Source organism: Glycine soja, chromosome 8, assembly GCF_004193775.1.
Source record: "Glycine soja cultivar W05 chromosome 8, ASM419377v2, whole genome shotgun sequence".
Lineage (NCBI taxonomy): Eukaryota > Viridiplantae > Streptophyta > Magnoliopsida > Fabales > Fabaceae > Glycine > Glycine soja.
The window spans coordinates 10,209,699-10,233,011 of NC_041009.1; the positions used below are offsets into that span (position 1 = coordinate 10,209,699).

Genomic DNA, 23,313 nt, shown 5'->3' on the forward strand with positions numbered 1-23,313 from the left:
AATTCAAATTTTCGTGTCCGTTTTATATATATATATATATAATATTTTTTCCCAGAAGGAAGTTGCACCAAAACCAAAGTACGAAAAGCAAAACAAATCTGTATTTTGGCTACTAACCGAAACCTAAGATAGAAGATTCCATAGGACAATTTGTGTCCGCTGCTAAATCTCCTTCTTTTCACCTTTGTTTTTCTCCTCGAAGAACTCAGATCACTACCACCAGCAACTTCCCCGAGTGTTGTTTTTCACTTTCTCTTCTCAAAACCCACTCTCTCTGCCAGATCTTGCTTCCTGTTGTTCCAGGTGCTCTCCTCTTTCTCCCCTCTCGATTGTCTTTTACAGTTTTTAGAATTCATTTTTATATATTATTCTTCCATTTGCATTAATTTATTTGTCATTTGGTGTTCTCCGTAATTCACGAAAATGACACATGTTTTCTTAATTGTGGAGCATTTTGGGGATATCCCCTCCCTGGTTGCTTATACGTCGCTTGCGGTGATTATTAGGGGAAAAACACGTGTTTTTATTAATTAATTAATTGAGTTGTATTTTATTTTTCCAACTACTGGGGTGTGTGGATGAAATGCCTCTATAATAGGAGGGTTCAAGTTGACTAACTGTTGAAATCCTGGGGTTATATGGGAAAGGAAAAATTGAGCTGGATAATTGATGTGGCTGACGTGTTTAGATTGTGACAAAATGTATCCAGATGATTTATAGCGAATTATGAAGTTTTTTGAATTTATTTTCTCATTAAGGGGCATAACTCCTTACTTTTGGTTGTAAACTTAATTCGAGGAGTAAAATCCTTGCACAATTAATGTAGGTCAGTGTAGTACGACTTGTACAAGGTGATTGCTGAAGTCAATGAGATTAGTAATATAAGTATGACTCCTAAAACAGTAATAGTTTTGACATTCTAACGCTTCCCTTCAAGTTAGTGTCCACTAAGATCTTCGCCTGTTACAATTAAGCACACCGAAAGACAATCCTAAAAATTTAATGTTTTCTCCATCATGAATAGTGCTGAAGAGAGGCAGGAAAGACATCATAGCAAAATGAGACATTGCAAACACTTAATAACTGCTAGAGAAACAACAAAACATGATGACTGGGGTGGTTGACAGTCTGAAGAGCTGGTCAGAATGTTGCATGGCCAAGGAGTAAGGGAAACTGATGGAAAGAGGTACTGCATAAATTTCTTGACAAAACAATCATACACTTGAAGGCATACTCTCCAAATTAATTAAAAACAACATTTGGAAGCTTCAAACTTCAAGAAATTCCGGAGCATAAAATTCAAAACCCTTGAATACTAAATATGGCTTGAAAACAGCTTGTCCCAAAGAGGTGATTGAAAACAGCTTATTTCACCCCAGTTGTAGTGAAGCATAGCCAACAGGGGTGAAATAAGTTTGCATTTAAGGCAGCCCCAAAGAGGCCACAACCAAGGCAGGCTAGAGATGACTGCAATTAAGGTAGTCTTTCAACACTCCTCATGCTCAAGGCTACCGGCCTGGAGTGTGGCAAATGCAAGTGGCCCAGCAATAGATCTATGGTAGGCTCTGGTCCAACAATATTTTTATTTCTCTGATGTTTGAATAGTCAGCTACTGATTTATTATAGACAAAGAGGAATCAAAATCTGCCGTAATGAGGAAGCAAATCAGGAAGCAACGAATAGTCTATCATCTATCATAATTCAGATTTTATTCAAATCTGATAGACAAAGAGGAATCGAAATCTGCTGTTATGAGGAAACAAATCAGGAAGCAATGAATAGTCTATCATCTTATCATAATTCAGATTTTATTCAAATTTGATTCTAAACACATTTATTACAAAATCAAATCAAGGCATAAATTATGATATTTGAGGGGTATTGTATCTGAAGTCTAATATTTTTATCTCGTATAATGGTGTATTTTCTTCCTCTCCTTTTTTTTTGACCCTTTTCTTGTTCCATTATTAACATGTTTAGTTGTTCTTTGTACTTTGTACAGGGACTGTTTTCTTATAACAAGTATCTTTGCTTCTAATAAGGAGCGTACATGCCACTGGCTGACTAGTGAAGAAGAACAGCTCTTGTGTATAGTTTATGAGCATTCAATTAGAAAAGCTTGGATATTATGGGGATCAGTTCTCGAAGGTCGAATCTTCAGTGATGACTAACTTTGTTTATGCTGTTTGTTTTATTAAGAAATTTTGTATCTTCTAGTTAACATCAGAAACTCTGACCGATTGACATTTGAATCTTGTTGGCTGCAGTTCTTCCAACAGAAAACCAAGTGATAGTATGAGGCTTATTGTGACAACTTTTGTTGGAATAGTTTTTGGCTTCTTTATAGGAGTATCATTTCCAGCATTGACTACAAAGGTGCAGACTTTTAGCATCTTCTTGTTAATACTTATCTTGTCCTTTGGCAATTGATGATAAAATGTTGTCGATCTTAATAATGGAACTCTAATGGTACTTTAACAATTTGCAGTTGAATCTCCCATCCAGCCTGCTTCCTGCCATTGATATTTCTTACATTCAAGAGAAATATGCTGGTGGCAATGCACCGTCTTTTGTGAAGAATAATAACAGCATCTCATCAAAGCATCGGTTAATAAACGATACATTCAAGGTACACATCTCATGTCAGCCTTGTGAACGATATTAAAGTTGCTGGATTCAAGTTAATATCTTTATAACTTCTTTCATTGAGAAGGAAAAAGATTTAATTGAATAATATACTATAGTTGGAAGAGGTTTCATAATCTCATCAAAGATTCATGCACATTATTTGTTGAATGAAGGATGGTAAAGAAAGTGAGATGAGATAGTGGGCCAGATGAATGAAGTAAATTTTATCAATTGATGTTAGTTTACAATATTAAATCTTTAAGGTTTTAAGACCCATGATTTAATGGGTTGTAGTGGATAGGCTCTTCAGATTAAGTAGATGCAAACTTGAGTTTATGAGGAAATGAGTTGCTGGAGTTATTCATTTCTGTTATTAGTCTTCTGCTTCCCTTTTATTTATTCCAAAGGAAATACTGCTTAGCAACAAACTAGAGTAAAATTGGCTCGCTTTCTTTAATCTAGATCTTCCTTTCAGTTTCAGTCATGCAACAGACTGCTAAGCGTAAATTTACCATCAAGCATTGAGTAATTTTATTAAATTCATAAATTATAAATCTCTCTCTCTTTCTCTCTCTCTTGCTTTCACACCCACAAATTATTTCACCATCAACAATCTAGAGAAGTTGAAATTGTAGAAAGCAAAATTCGTTATGAACAGAAACAGGGTGCTTTTATTAATTGATACAATATTGATTCAAATGTAAGGAAGAAAGTAAGAAATTACTGGTAGGGTGATGTTCCAAAATTGGAAAAATAAAATAAGATCAAGCACATAGCAACAATGAGAATCAAAAAGACTCATGCTTCTTTTTGTTAACAGCTTGAGTATGATTTGTATTATTTAATATTGGGAAAATGGTTCGTTAAAGTCTGAATAATGATTGTTGCTTATTTTCATGATTCTCTGCAATGCAGATATGGGTTCCATCAAATCCAAGAGGTGCAGAAAGATTACCTCCTGAGATTATTGAAGCTGAGACAGACTTTTATTTGCGTAGATTGTGGGGTCAGCCCAGTGAGGTGTGTATCCTAAAACAATTTTCTTATTTCTTTTTTTTTTCATTCTATTTTTGGGAGCATCTGGGGGTTGAAACATAGAAAACATGTTCTTTTTGCATGCATAAAAGAATACATCTAAACACAAATTATGGTCCTGCTACTGTTGTTAATAAACTTGTTAAAGAAGACTTACATGTTTTCACCAGATTCTTTGTTTGTTTCGATGAAGGAAACTTCATATGACACCCCAAATCCAAGATTGAGACAATTTGGGAAAGAATAGTGACATAGAAAACTTTTGGACTGGAGTGCACTTTTGGAAAGAATAGTGCATTTTTCTTCTAGCTTGATTTTTTTTCTTTCTGTTTCTGTTATTAGGCCAGTCTGTAAATTTTTGGACTGGAGAGGCCTCTGATGTTTTTATTGTGGTATATCATCTATATACAGAGTATTTGATTAAGTTGCTGCTTGCAGGATTTAACATCAAAGCCAAAGTACCTTGTGACTTTCACTGTTGGTTATAATCAGAGATATAATATTGATGCAAATGTGAAAAAGGTCATCTGTTAGTTTCTTTTTCTTTCTGATGTATAAACTTCTGTATGGGTCTTTAAACTAGCTCAATTACTTGGAACAGTTCTCAGAGAACTTTACAATAGTTCTATTTCATTATGATGGCCACACAACTGAATGGGATGAGTTTGAGTGGTCAAAGCGGGCAATTCATGTGAGTGTTCGCAAACAAACCAAATGGTAAGAATCCATTGCGCTCGATCATAAATATTGGATGACATATTTTCCTTGCAACTCTTACCATCATTATTGTTTGCCTAACTAAAGTCAAAAGTGTTCTGCTAATTCAATCATGTTATGATATTAAGCATTTAATTTTTTTCCCTCCTAGGTGGTATGCCAAGCGGTTTCTGCATCCTGACATTGTGGCACCATATGACTATATTTTTATATGGGATGAAGACCTGGGTGTTGAACATTTTAATGCAGAGGAGTGAGTATTTAATATGATACAATACACACAGTTTAATTTCAATATCCGTGTAAAGTTTTACACTATTATCCAATTATTTATTAATTGTTCATTAAAAGATTTTGAGTTCTAAGTCAGTTTGTCATCGTCTAACTTGTCAAATGTGGTAATACTAGATGTGATTAGATGATAGTGCTAGAAACTTCTGAATTGATAGTGGATCCAAAAAAAAAACATGTATATTTATATACATAAGGATTTTTTTTTAATTTTACTTGTGAAGTTTGATATGTTCTAATTTCAATCACAGATACTTAAAACTGGTGAAGAAGCACGGGTTGGAGATTTCACAGCCTGGTTTGGAACCTAATAAAGGATTGACATGGCAAATGACAAAGAGAAGAGGTGATCGTGAAGTTCACAAGTAAGACAAGAATCCTGTGTTAGTTTTCTTCTGGAACTTGTTTTGTAAAAGAATGTGTACTAACTGTTTATTTTTGTGATTTCTATTAGAGAAACAGAGGAGAAACCAGGATGGTGCGCTGACCCCCATCTGCCTCCTTGTGCAGCGTAAGCATCAGTTGAAGCATTATTTTTGTATTATCCACCCATACCAAACTGTATCCAATTATGTTATGCATGCAGATTTGTTGAGATTATGGCTCCAGTGTTTTCACGAGATGCATGGCGTTGTGTCTGGCATATGATTCAGGTTAAATGTTTTCTCTTTATTCTTTTTAAATATCCATTGGTTAGTTGTTTAATGTCTGTTTAAGCGCACTCGTTAAAGTCTAACAATTAATTATGATTGTTCCATTCTGGGCATTTCAGAATGATTTGGTCCATGGCTGGGGCCTTGATTTTGCTCTTAGAAAATGTGTTGAGGTGAGTTTGTGGTCTCATTACTTAAATTCATCTAACTTCATTTTTCTTAATTGCAATTGCTATGCTATAGAACATTAAAATTAAACTAATATCTCTCCCCATCATGTAGCCTGCCCACGAGAAAATTGGAGTTGTTGATTCTCAGTGGATTATTCATCAAAGTGTTCCCTCACTAGGGAATCAGGTAATTTGTTTTCCATGATTATTACTGTTAGATTCAATAGTTTTACTCATATAGCCGATGTAAGATATGTATGTTTTTCTTTGCTTTTGTAGGGAGAATCACAACCTGGGAAAGCGCCATGGCATGGGGTATGTTAATGTTATGCATGTTTCATACAGTTTTATTCGTCTCTCCCATTCATACATACAAGTTTTCTGTGCTGAACCAAACCGCCATGAATAGGCCTATATATTACATTTTGCTTGCATGCTTGTTTAACATTATAACTCTTAATTTAATTAATCAAGAAGCTATATTACAATGGATGGAGCTGTTATTTTTTGCAAATACTTTGACTACTAAATATGCATGCATGTTGATGAACCATGGTGTTGGTGGCAGGTGAGGGAGAGGTGTAAAAGGGAGTGGACAATGTTCCAGAGTCGGTTGGCAAATGCAGAAGACGCATATTACAGGGCCGTGGGAGGGGATATGTTTAATTCGACTACTCCTTAGTGAGGACAACCACTGAAGTTGATTTGTACACAGCCATCACCATTATTGAGTTCGATTTTGCATGATATATAATTTTTTTTTTTGGTTTCAAAGTTTGTGGCACTATAATTGAGAGTCCTAGCTAAGGACCAAACAACAGTTCAATGGGGGATTCCAGTGCTGATAGAGAATTAGATAATATATAGGTAAATAAAACTTACTGTGTAAGTAGTTTATTTGATTATAATATTCTTTTAGGACCTTGCATGAAAACTTACTGAATGCAGTGTCAGGTATACACATTTTGGGTGTGAAAAGGAAGCCATTTACCAATTGGAACGGCTTCACATCTTCGTTAAACCTCTAACAAATCAAGTTGAAAAAGTATATTATCAAATTAGAAGTAAAACAGAATGGAGAAAATAAAATGAAAAGATAAAAAAATATTATAGAAAAAATGTGTTGTTTAAATGGATAGAATTAAAAAAAGAAGTGGAAAATTTTCTTTTCTTATTTAGATGAGTGAAAATAAATAAAATGTATAAAAATTATATTAATTAAAAAATTAAACTTTTTATTTATCATTCTTTTTTAAACATAAAGTTATTATTTTTGTTATAAAAATCATTTTTAAAAAGCCAAAATAAAAAAAGGTAAATGTAAAAAATTAGTCTAATTATTATGTATTATTAGTATAAAAGTTTTTTTTATAGAGTAAACGTTTTTATATTTTCAATTAATAAAAATGTACGATAAATATGACTTTTTCTTCTCGTGTAGTAATCTATAATTATATAAAAGTGTGAAAATTCTATTTCCAGTGCATATCAGTTAAAATAAAATAAAATTATTTTCCTATACTTTCATGACAATTTTGAAGTTTCCTCATATAGGAGAGTAAAAAAAAAAATCAATCTTCTCAAATAAATAATTAAAAATCGATATTTCTGCTCCATTTTTTTCTTTTCATTCGGGGGTCATGAGTGGCCAAGTGCTTTTCCACTATTTCGTGTGGAATTTGAACAGAAAATGCCAAGTATTCTACCTTTTCTTGTGATGGTTGTCGCCATGTATTATTCTTTTGCCGTGTGGGTGTGATTTTCTGGTGTGTGCCTTTTTTGAATCATTAATTCATTATTATTACTCAATTCAAGTAACTTGTAACTTTTTACATTATGGTAGGTGACAGGTCAACGAGGTTCCTTGAATCGTACTTTTCTTTGCTTCAATGGTCCTCCAAGTTTGCCAATATTAAGGAGGCAGATTTCTCAATCACGTGTTTGGCACACATTTTGGCTGCCTTTGCAATGTAATTACACCCTACTTTCCTAGTTGAATGATTTTAAGTTGCATTGTTGTCAACGATTTGCAAAGGGACGGTTGTGTTTGTATAAACTTTGCATCTCGTTCAACGGAAAAGTAACAATTTTTTCCAGTTACGTTTGCTGCTTAGGAAAGTGTGAGAAATAATTGTCTTAGAAAGTGTGAAATAATGTTCCTAACATTCAAAAGTAGTTTGTTTCTACGTTTTAACATTGTTTTGTTTTACAAACAAGCACTTGGAAATGACGTAGATATACACGTCATAAGCAGACATGAAAATCAGAAACTGCAGAGACCTTCAAATGTGGCTTTCCTGTAAGTACATGTTTTGTTTTGTTCTTCTTCGAAAAATAAGCCCTTAGATTAGGAATATCGTAAATGCAACAAGCCATAAATTATGTTGTCTCTTATTTTAGTGGTAACGAAATATGATGGATGATTAGTTAAGTTTTATTAATTAACAATCTTGTAATGTTGATCTAATTCATTCAATTCGTTAAGTTTTATTCTTATGGTTAAATGGATTGGTTGAATTTATACATTAATAAATTAGATTATTAGTAGATAAACAGATGCAATCGCCATCCAAAGTTGTGCGAATACAATGTTACCTTTTGTAAAGTTGAAAAAGACTAGAAATCCGGTTGAAAAAATGCATGGGCATGATTAACCAGTTGAGTTTGTTCGTGGATGGTACTAAACAGTTTTATCCAATAAAATGTAATACAATCTCTCTCCTTCAATATCTTATTTATATGACTGTAATACAACCTTTTTAATACATTTTTCATATTGGATGAAATTCATATAGAACTCACAAATTTAGGAGTGAGACTCGCTAAATATGTATCCACGTTATTTAGGAAGACTGTCGTAAATTTCACTTGATAATAAAGATCGTGTAGAAAAAATTGTAAATTGCTAGGTCAACAAAGGGAGAGGATCCACCAAGGTTTCAGTATATTTCTTGTATTAGAAAGAAAGTGCACATAGACATAGTTTTTTAATTGCTGAGCTCTAAGCTAGGGATATCACGTGGTTGTGCATCTCATTTTGTCAAAGAAACCGCATAAGTTACTTGCGGAGGTTATTTGGGGGAAAAGCACATGCGTTACTTAGTTATGGTTCATCTGTTTCAACAATGGTTGCTTTTTTTATTTGGTTCCTTGTGCTAATTCTTGGGTCACACTTATAAGGTGTGCTTTCTGGGTGTTCAGACTTTCGCAATTGTCACTTTATAAAAATCTGCTGATATGTTACTTTTCCACTTGGGTTGTGGAAGTCGAACGAACACATAGTGGAAGTATAACTAATTTCATTTGTTAATCCCACTAGATAGATATTTGGGGTGGTATTTTCCAAGGCATGATCTCTTTCTCTTATACCACGTATGTGTGTGCTTTCCTTTTGTTCTTTCTTCTGAATGGTTATCTGGTTCCATTTATTAAACCATTTAGCTGTCTTCTTTTCACTTAGACAGGGCTTCTATTCATTTAATTAGCGTCTCAGTTTCTTATATGGAGGAAACAATCAGAAAAGCTTGGATACAATGGTGAAAGCTACTCGCAGGTCTAATCTTTGGAGATAAATACTTTGGGTTAATTATTATGCTTGTTCTTAAGAAATTTTGTATATGCTATGATTAAAGTCGGCAATTCCCTTAAATTGACATTATTTTGCATTGTGTTGCCTTCAGTTTTACTATTAGGAAACCGAATGAAAGTATGAGGCATATCCTGTTACTTTTTGTTGGAGGATTTTTCGGCTTAATTGTAGGAGTATCACTTCCACCACTGTCAATAGCAAAGGTGCAGAAATCGAATATCTTATTCCTGGTGTACCTTATGCTTGATAGGACATTTCATATTTATTCATATAGTTGATGTTAGTTAACTTGATAATGGAACTCTGATGGTGCTTAGCAATTTGCAGTTGAATCTACCATACGGCCTGCTTCATCTCTCTTGTGTACAGGAAAAATATATAGATAGCAGCACCTCATCCCAAGATCAGTTTCCAAGTGATGCAACAAAGGTATGTATCTTTTCTTGTCATCCATGTGAAGGACTTGAAAATTGTAGGGTGGGCAGTGATTCAAGAAAGTTAGGGGGAAAATATATTTTATTCAATTATATAGTTGGAACGAAATCCATAAAGTCAAGAAAGATTCAGCACCTTATTAATTGAGCATCATGCTTCAAAAGTGATTGGCTTTAATTTGGAAGGAATTAAAGATTAGAGATGTTTACTCCCATAGAGCTTAAGTATGATCATTAAACACTGTTATTAAAAGCAGAATGACTTGTGAACAGAAACAGTGTTGGCTAATGAAATGATTGTCAGAATATATCGAAGAAAATAAGATATTATTAGAATTATATGCGGTTATATGACAAAGAGTGAAAAGGAAAATGAAATATAGCAATGTGAGATCCATAAAGCCTCGTCTCTTCTTTTCCTCTCCATCCTCTTCTTATTTATTAATCAATTAAAATATAATTGTCCAAAGGATTTAACCATGATTTCACATTATGTAATATTTGAAAATATGACATGTTAAAGTCTGTATATATGATGATCAGACATTTGTTACTAGTTTTCATTATTGTCTGCAGATATGGGTTTCAACAAATCCAAGAGGTGCAGAAAGATTACCTCCTGGGATTGTCAATGCAGAATCAGACTTATTTTTGCGCAGATTGTGGGGTCTTCCCAGTGAGGTGAAGTCTACTACAACAGTTTATTTATGTGCTCAATGTAGCTACACCCTTCAACTGTAATAAGAAAAATGCAGCTAAACACAGATTAATGTGCTGTTAAACATTGTGCTAAGGTTATTAAAAGTGACAAAAACTTAGCTTGCCACATTTGATATTTTTCTTTCTAGCATTATTCTGTTTTTTCTTTATTCTGTTCTTTATTATTTGTTAACTTGGACTAGGGGTCCCTCTGATATTTTTGTTGAGTGAGGTTCTCCATATACAGAGAGTTTGATTAAATTTCCACTTGCAGGATTTAACCTTTAAGCCAAAGTACCTTGTGACTTTTACTGTTGGGTATGAGCAGAAAAAGAACATTGATGCAGCTGTGAAAAAGGTTTTCTCTCTTTTCTCTTCCTCTCTCTCTGCGTAGGCTTGTGTACGCATGTCTAAACTAGATATGTCACTTGAACAGTTTTCAAAGGACTTCACAATCCTTCTGTTTCATTATGATGGCCGAACAACAGAATGGGATGAATTTGAGTGGTCAAAACAGGCCATTCATGTCAGTGTTCACAAACAAACCAAATGGTAAAAAAGTTCTCTGCTTAAATTCTCATTGTGTCATTTCCAGTTAATATTGTTTGCCAAACTTAAAATGGTTTGTTATTTCTTTTTCCTCTCAGGTGGTATGCCAAGAGGTTTCTACATCCAGACATTGTGGCACCATATGACTATATTTTCATGTGGGATGAAGACCTGGGGGTTGAGAATTTCAATGCAGAAGAGTAAGTATTAGATATTATGTGTAATTGTGTATTTTGTTTTAATTATGGCTTTGTTAATTAAGGAAGTTTTACTTCCTTTCTAATTTCAATTGCAGATACCTAAAACTGGTGAGGAAGCATGGCTTGGAGATATCACAGCCTGCCTTGGAACCTAGTAAAAGTACCAAAGCGGTGTGTTGGAATATGACAAGGAGAAGAGAGCATAGTGAAGTTCACAAGTAAGAGAACCACTTTTCTTGTGCTGTGTTTTAATGTGAGTGTGTTGACTGTGTATTTCTTTGATTTCTACTAGAGAAGCAGTGGAACCAGGAAAGTGTAAGTACCCTCTTCTGCCTCCTTGTGCAGCGTAAGTAACTGTTACAGATTTTTTTTTGGGGGGGTTACAATATTTTCCCATCTTTAGTTAGCTGATTCCACCATTCTGTAACATGCAGGTTTGTTGAGATTATGGCTCCAGTGTTTTCACGAAATGCATGGCGCTGTGTGTGGCATATGATTCAGGTTCTTTATTTTAGTTTTTTTCAAATATATCTATTAGTTATTGAGAACAATTCCTGTATGCATGAGCACTTCATACCCATAAAAATATCAACATGACATTGAAATAATTTTAGATTGTTATTTAACGTGTTTTGAGATTTTGATTTGGTTGTCTAGTAACCAGTTGCGCGCTTATACTTAATTGTTGATGGTTTCCAATTAGTTATGATAATAACACCCTGCTCATTGCAGAATGAATTTGTCCATGGATGGGGTCTTGATTTTGCTTTTAGAAAATGTGTTGAGGTAAGCCTATATTACCTGATTACTTCCTATGAAACTGATATGCTATATGTAATATTAAATCCATATACTTGCTATGATATATAGCCTGCCCATGAGAAGATTGGAGTTGTTGATACTCAGTGGATTGTGCACCAAGGTATTCCCTCACTAGGGAATCAGGTAATTATTTTCCCATGATTTTTCCTATTATGTTTAATGTTAATTATTTCACTCAAATGAAAATGTATATATAATTCTTATTTGTTTTCCTGCACACTTGGCAGGGAGAAACACAAACAACTGGAAAACCTGCATGGCGAGCGGTACATTTTAACACACTTTTTTTAACACATATTCTAGTTAAAATTTAATAAATCAATAGATTCATTAAATGAAGATAACAACTACAAAAATTTATAATTTCCAATAAATTTGAGTCATATGTTTAGAAGATTAGGTTGATAACATTTTTTTTCATATAATTAGTAGTTGTTTAGAATCTGACCACATAGTTTTTTGCTTCTTTTTCTCACATTAGAACTGTTACTTAAATTGATCAAGAAGCAATGTTATAATAATGTTCTCTTTTTTTAAAAATGAACTTTGATTCCGAAATAATGTGATTGATTCCATGTGGTATTTGGTGACAGGTGAAGGAGAGGTGTGGCATGGAGTGGAGGATGTTCCAGGGTAGGTTGACTAACGCGGAAAAGGGTTATTACAAGTCCAAGGGAATTGATTTTTCTAATTTGCTCGTTCATAATTAGGGGACAGCTCCAAATTCTTACACATACATCGATCACCACCGTTGTTTTTGTTTTCGAGATTATTATTTTGATATACGATTGTTTTAATCTTGTAAGATCAAGTTTGGATAAATTATTCAAGGAACAAAAAGAAAAAAAAATAATAACTTTAACTTATCTATTACAAAATCTTATGCGTAGGTTATCTGAACTTTTCTATTGAATTCGTGTAGCTACATTTAAACCATCAACTCATGATGTTTATGTCCGGCGAAATTTCTAGATTCATTTCCCAATTCCCATGGGTGCTGTGGGCTGTGACAACTGATTTATTTATTTATTTATTATCCTTTCTACCGTTATTAACAATAAGTTCAAATACTATAACTTTATGTTTGATAACAAGTCAACCATATTCCTTGAATAAAAAAAAATTATTTCCTTCAATGATACTCCATCTTTGAACATATTAAGAAGATGGATTGTTAAATAGAATGGTGACGCAGAAAGTTCGCAATCTAATCAACACTTTGCTTTGAACGTTTTTTATTTATTTATTAAGTGCTCTGAACGATTTTAAGTAATAGGTAAAAGAGAATACAATATAGTCTACAAAGAAAAATACTAAATAAAGACTTAGATTTGCGTCAAAACTAATCTTCTATATATTTTTCTAATTTTTTTAATCAATATTTATTTAAACAATGCTACCATTAATTCTGCATCAATTTTCGCACAACTCATGGATTAATTTAGTGTCATTTAAAATATATTTTTAATATGTTTTATGGAAAAGATTATTAAAGCAATTTTTTCACGATCTTAAGTTTGTGGACAGGAACTCATATAACAATTTTTATTAAATAAATATTTAATTCAACTATATATCCAAGCAAGTGTTGTAATTCAGTGGGTATTCCCAAGACAAGAGTCCTAAATTATCTAGTTATAAATTATTTATTTGTTTATACTTTATATATCAATTTTTTTTTAAGAATTTTAAAGTGACCAGCAAAAGTACGGGACTCCCATTCATTAATTTGGGCCTTGTGGGGGCTTGAATGCTTGATGTAATGCAATAATATGCCTTGCATAAAATAGAACATCTTCATCTTAAAAACAGTTCACTTTTCCAAAACTCCTTTTCTCCTTCCTTTCTTTGTTCTTGGGTTGAAAAATTACTCTTGCCAGCAAGCTCAGATTTTAATATATATTATGCAATACATAATTACTATAATTAATGTAGATGGCATCATAACATATTGCATGATGTGTTAGACAGAAGATTGTTTACTTGGAAATATATTTCTACCAATTCAAATCTTAAGATTGGTAACCTAAAAAAACCTGAAGATTGGTGTATTCGGTCGAAAGATACAAAACATGATAAACTAATTAATTTCTAAACACTGAACATGTATACATTGCTGAGCTGAAATTATCAAACAGGCCCTAATTATTTAGAACAAATTGTACTCTCTTTTTTATATAAAATAACAAATTTTAATTGCAATTTATTTAGAACACACGATTTTATATAACGTATCATTGCTTCTTGTTTGCATTCTAAATAACATACTGCAATTGGGGGAATTATCTATAGCAACAAGCCAACAACCAATTATAACTCTAAGAAAATTGAAAGGAGAGGACTGAAACAATTACAACACGCCATATGAGTGTGAGGCCTTGGTGCATTTATTTAGGTGAAATAAAGATAGAGGAAAGGGAAGAAGAAAAAAGGAAAGTCCCTAGTAGTACTTCAGTTGTAGACTATTTAATTATGATATGAGATGTGGGCGTAATAGTGCTACGAGTCAATTTGATACCAACTTAAAAGGAGAGCTAAAAAAATTGAGGGATGAATTATTCGTAAAACTTTATCATAAAAGTCTCACCCCAAAATCTTTTAACCATTTAAGGATACAACAAATTAACCATACACAATAATATGTAACAATGCACATGAAGCCCCTATGATAATATATATATATATATTTCAAGAGAGGCTCAGACAGCCCTTGTTGACATAAGCCTGGCTAATTCCATCCTCTTATGCTCATACTGAATAAACGCCTCAGCCTCTTGGTCCACGCTTTTGTAAGCACTGTGATTCCATAACCTGCTGTTATGTTCTCGAGCCTCAACGTTGGATTCTACTTCAGCTATAGAATCCTCATAGTTGGTTCTGAATGCCACATGACCCTTCTTGTGATGATTTTGCCTAGGATATGTTGCCTCTACTGGGGGGTCGTACACTTGGTACTCGTCAGAGGGGCATCGCCACCCATAGTTGTTGTAGTTTTGGTATGCCATTGCTTACTTTGTGAGGGTAATGTGTCTAGAAATGGTGGTTGAGGTTGTGGTGCAACTTCATCTTAATTTCAGCTACTATTTATTGGTTTTTATTATTCCATGATGATAAGAGAGAATTTAATTCTTTTCTCTCTCTTACGGCATGCAAATTAAAAGTATATTCGGAGAAGGAGGAGATATTTCATATTTGTGCATGAAGCATCCAATTCGGTATTTTTTATTGTTCAAAGATTCCAACGCCACCATGATCATTTAACCAACTTTAATTTGTTCGAAGACAGCACATCTCGGATGAAATTCGATTCTCTTCGCTTCTCACGAATTGACAAGTTGGTGATCATGTACAAAAGTTTTTTTAAAAAAATATCCCGTTCTCTTGTGCAATTTGGAATTTTGTTTTAGTGGCATGGGCCAACAACACTTCAGAAACTATGTTATAGATTGAAACAAAATAATGTTATTCAATGTCCATAGTCATGTATCTCTCTGGCTATATTCCTTACTTTTTTGTTGAAAAGATAGAGTGGGAGAAAGAAAGAAGAAAAAGAGTTTTTATAATCTCAATATTTTACTTCAAAAAACTGTAAAGAAAAGAAAAAGTGTATATATAAAACAATAATAAAAACGTGTAGATATAAGATCTCATGCAATTGTAAAATCACTAAAATGATTGGTATTCTCCTAATCTATAAAGAAAGATTTAGGTTATATTGTGCCAGATATTTCATTTGATTGTTCATTAAATAAGTTTTTTAATAATTTTTTTAGTAGCTTTTAATCTTTTTTAATATTTTAAAAGTTATAATTTTTTTAGTAGTTTTTAATCTTTTTTAATATTTTAAAAGTTAAATTCTAACTTCTAATTTTTTTTATCCTTAATATATGTATTAAATTTCCTGTTTACCTTTTGTCAATAAATCATGATTTTATTATTTTTTAATCATTTTATACTTTTTATCTATTTCAACAACTAGTTTTATCGAATACATATAATTTAATTAGCTAGCTTTCAAACTTCTAGTTAACTTTTTAATTATTTTTATCGATCATAGCCTTAATAATCTTTAAAAAAAAAGGTACGAGTTAATTAAAAAAATTAATGAAATGATAAAATAATTTTTTACACGGTGTAAATTTATATAAGTGCATATTTTATTTTAGTTTATAAAAGAAAATGTTTAATATTTAGTCATTCGCGTTTTTGAAAATGGGGAACTTTGATCACTTTCATGTATTTCATTAATTAGTGAGTTTTTCTTAAATGATAATGTAGTTTTTAAAATCCAACTCATCATTATTATGTATAACAAAATTGATGACATGTAATTTTCTTTTCAAGTCATGTTAGAACGTCACTATTAATTTTCATTTTTATATTCACCATCAATTGGTACTAATACATACATCATCTTTGTAATATTTTTTCTTAACATTTAGTAAAAATATTATTAAAAACTTTTGACAATATTTAAAAATTATCGTCAAATATGAATAAATGTTACTAATATTTTATCAAATGTTGTGTATAGCTAATGTAGTTAAAACCTTTAGTGACATGAGTTATACATAATATTTGATAAAAATGTCACGAAAACATATTAATAATATTTATTCATATTTGATAATATTTTTTAAATATTTCCAAAAGCTTTTAGAAATATTTTTACTAAATGTTTAGGCCAAAAAATATTACTAAAGATCACATGTGTGTAGTGAAAAAAAAGTTGATTAAATTTGATTCCTAATTTGCAGAGGAAATTAAATGGTTTATTAATATTCTTTCAGTTAAAATAATTTTTTTATCCTCTCATCTATTTTTTAGATTCAATTTAGTTATTTAATTTTTTTATTCAATTTGATCCTTTATTTTTTAAAATCAATTTAATTTGATTCTACCGTCTAAAATGGATCAACGATGTTAAAAAATCGCACTATGTGATGATTTAAAATTGTTACAAAACACACATTTCTTAACATTATCAATTTAACTTAGATGATAATATCAAATTGAATCAATTTTAAAAATTTGATGATCAAAGTAAATCAGAAAAATCAGAAGAATAAATCAAACCCAAACAATAAATTGAGGAAAAAAACTAATTTAATCTTCCTTGCATTGTTAGTTTTTGTCTTCGGCCTTAAACCCTCCTTCGTTATAATATTTAAGTGTTGTACCTAAATGAACTAGTAAAAGCCAGATTAAACTAGTTGGTTTCACCAGTTGTTCTAATAACTGGTCTCTCATCCGGAAAGAATGACCCTTGGAACTAGTCCTCATGAAAACTAGCCAAAAAATCATTGAACTAGTCAATAGCTGTGAAAATTGACCAGAACTGGTGGTTCATCGATTTTATTCTTCTATCCAAAGTAAAACCTTTTCCTAAACTCTGATAGAGGCAATGCTTTTAGGTTCCTTTATAGGACAATGGAGGATAAATGCTAGTGGAAGTTGGCTCAGTGACATGAGTCATATGTTGACCAAAGAAATCAATGAAGGAGACTTAAGTAACTGAGTCATGTTGTGTGTGAATGTTGTAGAGCTTATGGTCCCCAAGATCTAAGAGTGATCGAATTTCCTAGATCCAACGGTGGCAACTGGCAAGATTACATTGATTTAGGTGGTAAGATTCGCCTACATTTTTATGGCTCTAGGAGTCTCTATATGGGCTTCATAATAAGGAGCCCAGGAAAAGAGGCAATGCTTGGATCATTATTGAGTCCTTCACTAATTGTCTAATTCAATAGCTAGTCTAGTTTTAAGAACATGGCTTAAATCAATAGTTAACATATTAATTATAACTTCTATTCTTACAACAAATTATTATCTTTTTGGTACAACAAACTCATTACTTAACTATAAATTATATTAATTATATAAATATAAATAATTTACTCTTATATTATGAATTAAAGAACTCATCTTAGAAAGTGAAATTGTCACCCTCCCCACTCTCTCAATCAAACATCCTTAATATTCTCTTTTTTCCCTTCTTTATATATGCATTCCAAATTTCACACTACTCTCACAATTGGAAAAATAAATCTCAATTACCTCAAACCGTTCTCCTTTTCTTAATTTCTATACTTATTTTTCTTAAGATTAAAATAGAATTTTGATCTTTTATTTGTATTTTTTTCACTTTGTCCCTAAGTTTAAAAGGTTTTACTTTGAATACATAAAGTGTCTATGTTAAACCAAATTGATTCTTCTGTTAATATTTTTGCATTAATGATGTTCATTTTGGCTCACGAGATTTTTCATTGTTTGGCACATGTCACTAAGTTAAAAACTAAAACACTAATAATACTAATATTTAATAAATGAAAAGCAAAGTGACATGCGTTGTCAAATTGTGTGAGATTACCGTGAATGGAACACGAATGATTCCGTAATCTCTATTCCTAATTTTCTCCTTAAAATTAGTCTATTTGTAACATAAATAGATATCATACAGTATAAAATATAAATAGATATATTTTTTTTTACTGCAAAAGAGTTAAAGAGCTCATATCATTTTACTAATAAGAACATTAATACTCTTTTTTCAGAAAGTCAGGTGGATTAAAACTCTTTTTTCATCTTTAAAACTCGTTTTTGATTAGTCCGCAAACTTTTGATATCTATCATTAGTGAGCTTTGTCTAACATGTATAATTGATATCATACACACAATAAAACTCACTAATGATATTTCAGATAAAGACTATCTCGCACAATAAAATTCACTCTGTCTCTAATCACTCTTACAAATCCTGGTGGAAAGAAAATTCTAATAGAAAACCTACCACCTTACGCATTGACCCTATATAAAATGAAAAGAATCCAAAGGGAAGCTGAACAAATATCAGCTCCGGCACGTTTTGGTTTTCAACAAAAGCACTTCATTGATGGTACATGCGCATGTCTTATTGCTAACAGGCTAAAATTAGTCTAATAGAAGACTTTAGAATATAAGATGAACGAAAGACCTCAGTAAATAGCCCATTCCCACGCTTTAATGAATAATATGTCTAAATCAGACAAATAATTTTTTTAGAGCAAAATCTATGTTGGTAGATTCCAACAGATTCCAAATAGGAAATTACCATTCCAAAGAAGGAAAAGGAAACAACATAAAATAAAGCAACATAAGTTGCGACCGAGTAATATCACATATTGGAACGGTATCTAATTGAAAGCAACCAAACCATATATATATATAATGCAAAGAACTGAGTCAGCATTGTTATGAATATAGACCAACCAATCGGATTAGATATTTAGCATAAATAAAGAATAATAAGAAAATAAATTGGTCTGCAGAACAAAACTTCCCAAACAGGAAAAAGTGGGGAATTTTAAACTACTCTCATACATCCGGGGATCAATCACACTAATACCAAACAAACACAATTCATGAAGGCAAGCCAGTTCTCAAAACAGCACTTTAATTCCAGTCCTCTTCAATAGAGATGCTGCTCCCCTTGAATGAAAGTCCAGCTCTAAATTATATACAGAACTCCCCCCTAGATCAAAGAATTTATCAGCAATTAATGAATTCCCAAAGAATATCTCACTGGACAATGATACAGCCATACGAGTGACACACAAACACAATCATCACAACCTCAGTTAAAAACCTCCGAGAGAGGAGAGTCACTTGAGCTGTACAAGCTACAAAGCTTAGAAACAAGCCAGTATCTCAAATGACTTCCCAATATCATCTCTCTCTCTTGCAATTTCCCGGCAAAAGAAATTTATACTTCTCAGAATTTTCCAGAAGAAAAGCAGGAAGGTGAACTGCAGAATAGGAATGGGGTATTGATCCCATTTTACCAATGATATCCCTGAAAGTGTACTCCTCCGGCAGCATGTCAAATAAATCGGTCCCTTTGCAGATTACCTTCTGAATTCTTTCGGGATTTAAATAGTGAGAGAACCTGACTCTATCATAATGGCTGTAGGCTTTCATCTTGAAAATGAAATCGCTGATCCGACGGAAGCAAAAGCTACAATGCCAGCCAGCATCCGCCAATATGTCATCAGACTGGCGATAATGTGCATACCTCGTCTTACCAGTCTGATACCTGTGAATTGAAGCCCTCCAGCTCTTATCATCCACGCGAAATTCAAATGAATAGAGATAATTTTTCAGCTGCAGATGAAGGATTGAGGGTACTTCATCACACCACCTCAGGAGGTTAATAGTGTGAGCACTTGGTATCTCATCCACATCAGACATAATCAATAAGTCATCATCAGTAATACCAGCTATCTTGAGGAGATGGTCCAATGCTACACGCTGATACGCCTCCTCAACAAATGGGTTTTCTCCTTTCTTAAATCTCCCACCAATGGTCCCATAAGTTAACCGCGGCTCAACAAATTTGAACTTCTCCCTATTGCTATTGAAAACCAGAGGCTTAGGCAATCCAGTGAAGGTAGAATTTGACTCAAGAACAACAAATTCAGTTATGTAAGGGTACAATTCTCTCCAGCGCAAAGTTAGTATTTCCAACTCATTGCTAAACAACACGGCATCATAAACACGTCTAGGGTACTCCCGGACTCCCCAGCCATGAAGTCTGCAGAGATTCTCCATGGTGATGTTTTCGTTATAGTAATGAGGGATGACATTGAAAGGCTTGGGTGCTTTTTCCCACAGCGGTCGCAGAAAGTAGGAGATCTTCTGCCCGTGTATATAGAATCCAAAGACGCACATTGGGATAACAGCAAACATGAATATATAGGTTTTCACATCCAAACCACGCAGAATACAGCGAATTCGTGACATGCCCAATACTTGACTTGATTCCTGCATAATTAAGGAACAAACATGTAAGTAAACAGTAAAACTCCAGCTTCAAGAATGAAAAATCATAAAATAAATATGTAATGCAGCTTCATTAAATCAAACACAATCTTATCAAAAACACAATGCTCCTCTCTCTCTATTCGTGAAAATTTCCAAGCATCATATAACTTAAATCCCCAATTGTAATCATAAAGCCAAAAGTTGTATCATGAAGAGAAAAGAAACATGCCCCGAAAAAACCCCAAATTGCAAGCTGTTCATGCGAGAAACATTGCACCCGTTCAAATCCAATTATGGCTACAACAGAACCGAAACCCCTTTCCCTCCCAAATGAATCCCCCAAAAAATAGGAACAAGAAGGAAAAAAGGGGTGTCTTCGTTTGTGTTCACTTACAAGCCACAAAAAATAGCTCACCAGATTTTCTAAAATTAGAAAAAAAAAAAAAAAAAAAAAAACCGCCAAAACATAAAAAGCGCTACCTTATCCCATACCTAAATTCAGATCACGAAAATCTTGCGCACACACCAAAATCATATAAAATAGCACACAACAAACAACACCTAAAAAGAGCAAATCTAGGACAAAATTTTCATCAAATTCCAGTGACAGATTACATGACAATCCGCATCCACAGCCTTCTAAGGAAAAACCATTCAAAATGACTTTTTGCTTTGTTTTCTCTCCAAAATAACGAAATCCATAAATTAAATAGGCGAATCGAAGCCACAGCTGAAAGATTAACTTACATCGACACCACATAAACGGAAAATTAACATTTGGTAAAAATAAAAAATAATACTAAAGTATTTATGGATGATATATACCTGATCACAAACATTGCTGCACAAATCATCGCTCTTCTTAGAACAGTAATTGCCTCCAGTCTCGTTCATCATCCACCACATTTTGGCGTGCGTTTCACAGTCCAATGCACGAATCAATCAGAACAAAACCAGATCTTAGTTAGTTGGCCGCGGGGGGTTTGAAATCTTAGTTAGTGTATAAGCAAAGAAACGCGTGATGGGCGTTAAAACGCAGCAGAGGAAGCAAAATCCGAGGTGGTTTATATGATGTTCGCACGAAGAGACTAGAGAGAGTATAAGACGGAACAAACAAGGAAAGGTAATTGCTAATAGCCTCTCTGTGTGTTGGAATGGGTGGCAGTTGTCGTCTTCACACAGCTAGTTATCAAAAAGTTCCGTTACAAGATTGGTGATTCCACTTTCTCTATGCTAATTTTTTATATTCTCTGTGCCGTTTTTGCTTATTAATAATAAATATCCAACAAACTTAGTCTTGACCTCTACTTTTTACTGAGTCTCTCTTCTCCACGCGTTGTTGTGTGTCTATTCAGAGTATTGACTCGCTCGCCACAACTGCTTCGGTTCTCTCTGCTAATACGTGTTATTATTTCATCTACGGAAACAATAGGCTATTTATTCGCTTGCCATTTTCACAATTTTACACGTGTCCGGTTTTGCTTTTTTATATTCAACACAAACAAACACTTTTCCCTTATACATTGTTTTTGTTACTACAATTCTTACTATCGGTTAAATTTTTAAAAAATCACACAACTCTTAACATAAAGTGAAACTCACCCATAAAATCTCATTACGGACTTAAAGACCTTGTTGGTGGTCGTTTCTTAATGAGTTCACAGCACTCAATTTACTTAAATTTTTATGTTATAAAAAAATAAATCTATATACTATGTAAGTTTTAATACCATCAACCTTGTATATAGGAATTTTCTTATTATTTTTTTATAAGATTATTTTTCAAATTATTTCATTACTTTTAATTACTTTATAATTATCATAATCAATAAAAAAAATAAATCTATAAATTATTAATAGACATTAATTAATTAGATAGAAAAAAAATAATAAAATTGTGAGATAACGAGCCCTAATAATTAATACGTATTTTTAATATATGTGAAATAATTTCGAAAGAATGAAGAAAGTGTTACTTGCGGGTAAGTTTGGAAGGAAGCGGAGTCCTCGTTTAGAGGAAAGGAGGTTGTAAAAGAAAGCGGCAAAGGTCGACTTTGGCTTATGTTAATGTTATGTCTTATGTGTGCGCTGGAAGGAACAGTTCCACCACCAAGGTTGCCATGATATTAAAGAGGTTTTATTTGGGAACATTAAGTTAAGCTAATTATAATATAATATGGCAAATGCTATTTTATGAGGGAATTGAAGAGGAACACGTCAGGAGTGGGGCCCGTTTAGCAATGAGGTGGAAACTGGTTGTGATGTGGGCCCCCACCACGAGCTTGTCGCTTACCATTTGGTCGCTACGTTCGGAGGTGGGCCTACCCTCGCCAACCAAGTCACGCACCCTTTAACCAACGTCTTCTTGCAAAAGGCCCAATGCTTTATTATTATTACCATCGACAATTACCAATGTGATTCACAAAAATAAAAAAGAATCATTGATGCGGAATATCTTAATCAACTAAAATTGTTTCTTTGCCCAAATTGTACTTTTCCTTTCTCTTTCATTGTCGTTTTGTAATTTGGTCTTTTTTTATATATATAAAAAAAGAAGTGGTCTTCTCCTTGTTTTTGTTGCATAATTTTGAGGTATCCATTGAATTCACATAGGATATTTAATGTAAATATTCACATGGTTTTTTTTAAAACAAAAATATTATGTTAATTATTGAATGTCTAGTTAATAAATAAATTAAAATTTTTCTATAAAAATTTCAACAACAA

The 23,313-nt window shown here is 32.8% G+C and overlaps 4 protein-coding genes across 7 annotated transcripts; 2 read left to right on the forward strand and 2 right to left on the reverse strand.

Annotated features, from left to right (window-relative positions):
- Window positions 1–6,472, forward strand: LOC114421836. Its single transcript, XM_028387922.1, has 15 exons — window positions 1–303; window positions 2,003–2,148; window positions 2,268–2,376; window positions 2,489–2,629; window positions 3,544–3,648; window positions 4,102–4,185; window positions 4,265–4,380; window positions 4,532–4,633; window positions 4,923–5,036; window positions 5,126–5,182; window positions 5,258–5,324; window positions 5,444–5,497; window positions 5,607–5,681; window positions 5,774–5,809; window positions 6,063–6,472. Exons 2-15 carry the CDS (start codon window positions 2,129–2,131, stop codon window positions 6,174–6,176), a joined length of 1,194 nt encoding a protein of 397 aa, XP_028243723.1. The 5' UTR covers window positions 1–303; window positions 2,003–2,128; the 3' UTR covers window positions 6,177–6,472.
- An 865-nt stretch (window positions 6,473–7,337) lies between these two features.
- Window positions 7,338–12,752, forward strand: LOC114421837. Of its 4 annotated transcripts, XM_028387926.1 has the most exons (16): window positions 7,338–7,464; window positions 7,712–7,793; window positions 8,955–9,047; window positions 9,175–9,286; window positions 9,411–9,512; window positions 10,094–10,198; window positions 10,491–10,574; window positions 10,653–10,768; window positions 10,864–10,965; window positions 11,061–11,183; window positions 11,258–11,311; window positions 11,400–11,466; window positions 11,698–11,751; window positions 11,836–11,910; window positions 12,015–12,053; window positions 12,381–12,752. In XM_028387926.1, exons 3-16 carry the CDS (start codon window positions 9,028–9,030, stop codon window positions 12,495–12,497), a joined length of 1,170 nt encoding a protein of 389 aa, XP_028243727.1. In that variant the 5' UTR covers window positions 7,338–7,464; window positions 7,712–7,793; window positions 8,955–9,027; the 3' UTR covers window positions 12,498–12,752. The 4 variants fall into 4 exon arrangements, with proteins under 4 accessions (XP_028243727.1, XP_028243726.1, XP_028243725.1 ...); XM_028387925.1 differs by having other exon boundaries at window positions 7,344–7,793; XM_028387924.1 differs by lacking the exons at window positions 7,338–7,464; window positions 7,712–7,793 and adding an exon at window positions 8,481–8,866.
- Window positions 12,753–14,100: 1,348 nt separating this feature from the next.
- On the reverse strand, window positions 14,101–14,861 carry LOC114422431. The gene has a single exon (XM_028388772.1). The coding sequence runs from the start codon at window positions 14,790–14,792 to the stop codon at window positions 14,487–14,489; it is 306 nt and encodes a 101-aa protein (XP_028244573.1). The 5' UTR covers window positions 14,793–14,861; the 3' UTR covers window positions 14,101–14,486.
- A 4,153-nt stretch (window positions 14,862–19,014) lies between these two features.
- Window positions 19,015–21,859, reverse strand: LOC114421839. Its single transcript, XM_028387927.1, has 2 exons — window positions 21,412–21,859; window positions 19,015–20,586 (listed from the first exon to the last, which is right to left on the reverse strand). The coding sequence occupies exons 1-2, from the start codon at window positions 21,490–21,492 to the stop codon at window positions 19,492–19,494; spliced, it is 1,176 nt and encodes a 391-aa protein (XP_028243728.1). The 5' UTR covers window positions 21,493–21,859; the 3' UTR covers window positions 19,015–19,491.
- Window positions 21,860–23,313: the final 1,454 nt, after the last annotated feature.